At 64.6% G+C, this 6,712-nt stretch overlaps 2 protein-coding genes and 1 long non-coding RNA gene across 3 annotated transcripts; 2 read left to right on the top strand and 1 right to left on the bottom strand.

Annotated features, from left to right (window-relative positions):
* The first annotated feature begins 126 nt into the window (after positions 1 to 126).
* On the top strand, positions 127 to 2,330 carry LOC115602840 (protein XAP5 CIRCADIAN TIMEKEEPER-like). The gene is made up of 8 exons (XM_030474267.1): positions 127 to 229; positions 307 to 368; positions 447 to 523; positions 880 to 934; positions 1,056 to 1,104; positions 1,190 to 1,261; positions 1,347 to 1,457; positions 2,086 to 2,330. Exons 3-8 carry the CDS (start codon positions 447 to 449, stop codon positions 2,328 to 2,330), a joined length of 609 nt encoding a protein of 202 aa, XP_030330127.1. The 5' UTR covers positions 127 to 229; positions 307 to 368.
* Positions 2,331 to 2,343: 13 nt separating this feature from the next.
* On the bottom strand, positions 2,344 to 2,746 carry LOC115602876. The gene is made up of 2 exons (XR_003989724.1): positions 2,608 to 2,746; positions 2,344 to 2,505 (listed from the first exon to the last, which is right to left on the bottom strand). It is a non-coding gene; the product is annotated as an uncharacterized LOC115602876 (long non-coding RNA).
* Positions 2,747 to 3,502: 756 nt separating this feature from the next.
* Positions 3,503 to 6,372, top strand: LOC115602875 (ubiquitin-like protein 4A). Its single transcript, XM_030474315.1, is given in 5 exon segments — positions 3,503 to 3,583; positions 4,402 to 4,477; positions 4,480 to 4,506; positions 5,350 to 5,582; positions 6,067 to 6,372. Coding segments are annotated over 5 exon segments (549 nt in total). The 5' UTR covers positions 3,503 to 3,535; the 3' UTR covers positions 6,232 to 6,372.
* The last annotated feature ends 340 nt before the right edge of the window (positions 6,373 to 6,712 follow it).

Genomic DNA, 6,712 nt, shown 5'->3' with positions numbered 1-6,712 from the left:
GGGTGCTTGGGTTATTGGGGTCCGGGGGGTTATGGGCACACTGGGGGGTGTTGGGAGTCCCAGGGAGGTTTGGAGGTCCTGAGAGGGGTTGTGGTCCTGGCTGGGTTCTGGGGGTGCTGGGGGGTGGCTTTTGGGGTCCCCACGTGCCCCAAACCCCCCCAGGAGGAGGAGAACCGGCTGCGGGAGGAGCTGCGCCAGGAGTGGGAGGCCAAGCAGGAGAAGATCAAAAGTAAAGGGAGGCTTTTGGGGGGGGGTGTGTTTGGGGGTGTTCCCCCCCCCCCAGTTTAACCCTTTCCTGCCCCATAGACGAGGAGATTGAGATCACCTTCAGCTACTGGGACGGCTCCGGGCACCGGCGCACGGTGAAGGTGAGTTGGGGGGGGGACTAAGGGGGGGTTTTAGGGTATTGGGGACCCCCCCTTGACCCCCCCATGGCCCCCCTATAGATGAAGAAGGGCAACACGATGCAGCAGTTCCTGCAGAAGGCGCTGGAGATCCTGCGCAAGGACTTCAGTGAGCTACGGTCAGTGGGGGGGCAGGGGGCGGGGCTTGGGGAAGGGGAGGGGCTGGGCTCTGAGGAGGGGCTTGGTGAAGGGGCGGGGCTTGAGGGGAGGGGTGGGGCTTGGTGAAGGGGATGGGCCTGAGGGGGTGGAGTTTGGTGAAGGGGAGGGGCCTGAGCTTTTGGGGGCGGGACTTGAGAGAAGGGGAGGGGCCTGAAGGGAGGGGCTTGTGTGTGTGAAATGGGTGGGGCTTCAAGGGGGTGTGGATCTGTGAGTGGGGAGGGGTTACAGGCTGGTGATGGGCGGGGCTTCGGTGATGGAGGCGTGGCTTGTGCGAGGGGGCGTGGCCTCACCTTGACACACACACACCCCCCCCCAGCTCGGCCGGGGTGGAGCAGCTGATGTACATCAAGGAGGATCTGATCATCCCCCACGTGAGCCTGGGCAGGGGGCGGGGCTTCCTTAGGCCCCGCCCACCCCCATAGCCCCTCCCCTTTTTTAAGCCCTTCCCCTTTTAACACCTCCCCCTTAAATCCTCCCTTCCCCCCCCATCAGCACCACAGCTTCTACGACTTCATTGTCACCAAGGCGCGGGGCAAGAGCGGTGAGTGACGTCATGAAGGGGGGCGTGGCTTATCGATGACGTCATCACCATGACGTCAACACCCTGACATCCCCCCCCCCCATAGGGCCCCTCTTTAACTTCGACGTCCACGACGATGTCCGGCTCCTGAGCGACGCCACCGTTGGAGAAGGACGAGGTGGGTCCCATACCGCCCCCCCCCCCCCGGGTGACGTCATGCTTCGTGCGATGACGTCACACCCCCCGTGGTGACGTCACGCAGGTCGCACGCCGGGAAGGTGGTGCTGCGGAGCTGGTACGAGAAGAACAAACACATCTTCCCCGCGAGCCGGTGGGGAGCCCTACGACCCGAGAAGAGGTGGGACAAGTACACGGTGAGCTGCTGGGGGGGGGGCACCGGGGGAGGGGGGGGACACCAGGGGGAGGGGCTATGGGGAAGGGGAGGGGATTGGGAGAAGCGGGGGTTTGGGGAGGGGGGCTATGGGGAGGGGTTGGACGTGGAGCCTGTAGGAAGGGGAGGAGCTTTACGGGGAGGGGAGGGGCTTGGGATGGGGCTTATGGAGGGGGAGGAGCTTGAGTAAGGGGAGGGGCCTTATGAGGAGGGGCGGGGCTTCGGACGTGGGGGGCTGAAGGGAAAGGGGAGGGGCTAAAGGGAAGGGAGGGCTTGGAGGGAGGAGTGGGAAGGGGAGGGCTAAAGGGAGGTGGAGGGTGGGAGGAGCTAAGGGGAAAGGAGGGGCTTGCGTAAGGGGAGGGGCTTGGAGGAGTGGGAAGGGAGGGGCTAAAGGGAGGTGGGGTGGGAGGGGCTTGGAGGTGGGGGGCTAAAGGGGAAAGGGGAGGGGCTTGGGATTGGCTGTATAGGGTGGTGGAAGAGCTAAAAGGGAGGGCTTATAGCGGGGCGGGGCTTAGGAGGGGAGGGGTTGGGGAAGGGGAGGGGCTTAGAGTGGGGGATGGGCCACACGCACCACAACTCCCCCCCTCCCTCCCCCCCTTTATTCCCCCCAGATCCGATGAGCCCCCCAGAGCCCCGACAAGGGGGGCTGGGCCCCTCCCCCCACCTCCTGCCCGCCAAGTGTGGGGCTGGGGGGGGGGGCGCCCCTCCCCCCACCCTTCTTTTCAATGTGCGAATAAACCCCCCGAGTTTCATCCCAAATTTGTGCTTCTATTTGGGGGGGGGAAGGAGTAGAATGGGGGGGCTGGCCCCAAACTGGGGGTGGGGAGGAAAGGGGGGTCACTGCCCCCCCCAGTGAACAAACGGGCACATTTCACCCCAAACCAGCACCTTTATTTGGGGGGGGGGAGGGTGGGGGAGGGTCTGGCCCCTCCCCCCCGAAGCGCTCGATGGTTTCCAGGACGAGCCCCAAAAGCTCCAGGAACGTCGTGACCCCCCCCCGGAGCCCCCGAGCTCCCGGAGACACCCAGCGCCTGGGGGGGACACAAAAGAGGGGGGGCCATGGTTAACCCCATCCCTTGGCCATCAAGTCAAACCCCCCCCCGCCCCCCAAGTGTCTCCATCCCCCCACTCACGCATGGAGCTCAGCCCCACATCGCTCCAGCTCAGCGCAGGGACCGGGAGCGGGGCCCCCCCACCGCCGTGGGGGGGGGTCAGGTCGGGTTTCAGGGACCCCAAAGCCACTTGGGCCACTCGTGCCGAGGCAGCGGCACCCGCACGCGCCTGGGGGGGGTCAAGGAGCTTTATTGGGGGACCCCCCCCCAGCACCCCCCAACTGCTCCCTTCCCCCCCCAGCACCCCCAACTGCTCCCTTCCCCCCCTCTCCCCCCCTCCAAACCACCCCCTTCGCCTTTAATCCATGGGGACCTCCCTAAGTCCCCCCCCGGACCCTCAACTGCCCCCGACCCCCCCCCAAAACCAGCCCCCCCACCCCCTTTCACCCCCATAAGACCCCCATTGCCCCCCCCGACCCCAAACTACCTCCTGCCCCCCCCCCAAACCACTCCCCACCCCCTTTAACCCCCCTGTGACCCCCAACTGCCCCCCAGACCCCCCCCAAAACCACTCCCCCACCCCCTTTAACCCCCTATGGGAACCTCATTGTCCCCCCCACCCCAAATACCTCCTTTCTCCCCAAACCACCCCCCCGCCCCCTTTAACACCTCCCGGGACCCCCAAACTCCCTTTAACACCCTCAGGGACTCCCCCTTGGGCCCACTTCTAACCCCCCAACCCACCCATTGCGCCCCCAGAGCCCCCCCTTGTGCTCCCCATCTCCCCATTGGGACCCCAAAGCCCCCCCATGGCCCCCCCCCATGAACGCGGATACAGCTCCAGCCCCTCCATGTCGGCCGCCATCTTGGCTTCCTCCACGCCTCGCCCACTTCCGGCCCGCAGCGCGCCGCTCTGGCCTCTCGTCTCGCTGGTGCGGCGGCGGGAGGCGCCGCTCTGGCCTCTCGGTCCTCCCGGGGCTCCGGTTGTGCCGGTGCCGCCGGTGCCGCCATGTTGGTGACGGTGAAGGCGCTGCAGGGCCGCGAGTGCAGCATCGAGGTGGGGGGGGCGGGAAAAAGCGGGGGGGGAACGGGAGGAGGAGGAGGGAGGGGGGAGCGGGAGCGGGGCGGGTCATAGAGAGGGCCGCTCCGGGACCCCAACATGGGGGTAGGGGGAGGTTTGGGGGGGGCAGGGCCCCCATTGGGGGTTAAATTGGGGGGGGCCATCATGGGGGAGCCCTTATGGGGTGTGGGGGCTCAGACCCCCCCAATATTGGGGGTTTTGGGTGGGGGGGAGCAGGGATCTCTGTTATGGGGGGTCCCCCCATTGCCTGGGGGGGTTTGGGGGGTTGTGATGGGGATTGGGGGGATTTTGGGGGTGACTTGGATTGGTTTGGGGGGATTTTGGGGTTTTTGGGGTGGCTTTGGGTGGATTTTGGGATGATTTGGGGGGTGTTTTGGAATATTTTGGGGTGTTTGGGGATATTTTGGGGTATTTTGGGGGTGTTTTGGGGTGTTTTAGGGCTGGTTCGGGGTATTTTGGGGGTGGTTTTGGGTGTTTGGGGGCATTTGGGGGTATTTTGGGGGTACTTTGGGGTGGTTTTGCTATGTTTGGGCTTTTTTGAGGGTGTTTGGGGGGGTGTGGTTGTTTGGGGGGTTTGTGGTGTTTGGGGGGGTTTGGGGGAATTTGGGAGCTTTTTGGGGGTGCTTTGGGACATTTGGGGGAGATTTGGAGGCGGTTGGGTATATATATTGGGGGTGGTTTGGTGGTGTTTTGGGGGGGGTTGTGGTGCTTTGGGATGTTTGAGGCGTTTTGGGGTATTTTGGGGGGGTTTTGGGGTGGTTTTGGGGTGTTTGGGGGTCTCTGACCCCCCAAAGGTGTCCCCAGAGGAGCAGGTCGAGGCGCTGAAGCTGTTGGTGGCCGAACGGCTGCAGGTGCCGGTGGAGCAGCAGCGCTCCTGTACCGGGGGAAGGCGCTGGCTGGTGAGGGGGGGGCAATGGGGGGGGTAAAGGGGTCCTGGGGGGCTGGAAGGGGTTTTAGGGGGTTAAAACGTGGCTTGGGTGGGTTAAAATGGGGTTGGGAGGTGTTAAAATGGGGGCTTGGGGGGGTCCTGAATGGGCTGAAAGGGGATTTGGAGGCATCTTGAGGGGGCTAAAAGGGGGTTTGGGGGGGGTTAAACGGGACTTTGGGGTAGTTAAAGGGGGTTCCAGGGGTGAGAGAGGGGATTTGGGGGGGTTTTTGGGGGGATGGAGGGGAGGTTTGAGAGGGTTTAAAGAGGGTTTGGGGGGTTAAAGGAGTGAAGGGAGCGGTTTGGGGGGTTAAATGAGTGAAGGGAGCGGTTTGGGGGGGTCTGAGGGGGATTTAGGGGCTTAAAGGGCGTTTTTTGGGGATTTAAAGGGGGATTTGGGGGTGTAAAAAGGGGGTTGGGGCGTTAAGGGGGGTTTGGGGCGTTGAAGGGAGTTTTGGGGGGGTTTAAAGGGGGTTTGGAGGGTGTTAAAGTGGGTCTTGGGTGTGTAAAGGGGGGTTCAGGGGTTTAAAAGAGGGTTTAGGGGTGTTTTAAAGGGAGTTTTGGGGTGATTAAAGGGGGTTTGGGGGTTTTAAAGAGGCTTTGGGGGGCTAAAGGGGGTTCTGGGGTGGGATAAGAGGTGGATGGGGGAAATGGAGGGGGTCCTGGGGGGGTTCAAAGGGGTTTGGGGGGGATTTGGGGGCTCAAGGAGGGATTTAGTGGCTCGGGGGGTGGGTTGGGGGTCTCATGTGGTGCTTTGGGGGGTCTCATCACCCCAATCCCCGGTGTCCCCCCCCCTCATTTCGGGGTCCCCCCCCAGACGGCCGCCGTCTCTCCGAGTACTCCATCGGCCCCTCGGCCCGGCTCAACCTCGTGCTCAAGCCGCCGGGGGGCGGGGCCAGGGGGGGCGGGGGGGCGGGGCCTGAGACCCCCCCACCCCCGGAGGACTTGGGGTCCCCCCCCCTTGCCTCGCTTTTGGGGCCCCTCTCCCAGCTGCTGGGGCGGCACTTTGGGGTGCAGGAAGGGGCGCGGGTCCTGCAACAGCTGCATAAGGTGGGTTGGGGGGTCCTGGGGGGTTTAATGGGGCTGAGGAGTGCATGGGGGTCCTGGGGGGGTCCCTGGGGGGTTTGATGGGGCTGGGGGGGTGTATGGGGGGTCCTGGGGGGGGTTTAATGGGGCTGGGGGTGTTATGGGGGTCCTCGGGGGGGGTTTAATGAGGCTGGGGGGGTGTATGGGGGGGTCCTGGAGGGGTTTGGGGGGGTTAATGGGGCTGGGGGGTGTATGGGGGGTCCTCGGGGGGGGTTTAATGGGGCTGGGGGGTGTGTATGGGGGTCGCCGTGGGGGGGGTTTGATGGGGCGCTGAGGGGTGTCCGAGGGGTCGGGGGGGGGTTAATGGGGCTGGGGGGGTATATGGGTGTCCTGGGGGGGTTTAATGGGGCTGGGGGGGGTGTATGGGGTGTCCTGGGGGGGCTTGGGGTGGTTGGGGTTTGGGGGGGTCACTGGGGGGTGTTAAAGCCCCCCCCCCCCCCCCCCCCAGGACTATGCGCAGTCCCTGCGCGGGCTCAGCCTGGACGACCTGGAGCGGCTGGGAACGAGGCTGCTGCAGCCCGAGGGCGGGGCCGACGCAGGCCCCGCCCCCTCCACAAGCCCCGCCCCTTCAACAAGCCCCGCCCTTTCACAGGCAACCACACCCCTCCCCTAGCGTGCCACGCCCCCTACCCTTAGCCACGCCCCCTCCCTTACCCCATTGGTCCAGCCCCCCCCCTCCGCAAGCCCCTCCCTTTGCCTGACCACGCCCCCTCCTTTAAAGGGGCCGAACTCCATTAAAAGCCCCATTTTGGGATGTTTTGGGGTTTTTTGGGGTGATTTTGGCGTTTTGGGGATGGATTTTGGCGTTTTGGGGATGGTTTTTGGGGCTTTTGGGGGTGATTTTGGCGTTTTGGGATGTTTTAGGGTGGTTTTGGGGGTGTTTTGCGTTGTTTTTGGGCTGGTTTTGGGGGTTGGACACACCCCCCCCGTCTCCGCCGCAATGGCCGCTGGGAGCTGTAGTCCGGAAGCTCGCGGCTCTCTTCTGATTAGTCGCCGCGTTTCCGCGCTCTGATTGGATAGGCGGGAGGCGGTGGGTGGGGTCAGGGAGGGCGGGTTCCCGCGGGTCCGGGCGGGATTGGTTGATCAGCACCGGA

This window comes from Strigops habroptila, unplaced genomic scaffold (assembly GCF_004027225.2).
Source record: "Strigops habroptila isolate Jane unplaced genomic scaffold, bStrHab1.2.pri NW_022045577.1_ctg1, whole genome shotgun sequence".
Lineage (NCBI taxonomy): Eukaryota > Metazoa > Chordata > Aves > Psittaciformes > Psittacidae > Strigops > Strigops habroptila.
The sequence above is the reverse complement of the archived record's forward strand: the minus strand, read 5'-3'. Positions and strand labels throughout refer to the sequence as shown.

Coding starts and splice junctions, on each gene's coding strand:
- LOC115602840 (XM_030474267.1), top strand. CDS start 447: ATGAAGAAGGGCAACACGATGCAGCAGTTCCTGCAGAAGGCGCTGGAG. Junction 935..1,055: donor AGGATCTGATCATCCCCCAC/GTGAGCCTGGGC, acceptor CCCCCCCATCAG/CACCACAGCTTCTACGACTT. Junction 1,458..2,085: donor AGAGGTGGGACAAGTACACG/GTGAGCTGCTGG, acceptor TATTCCCCCCAG/ATCCGATGAGCCCCCCAGAG.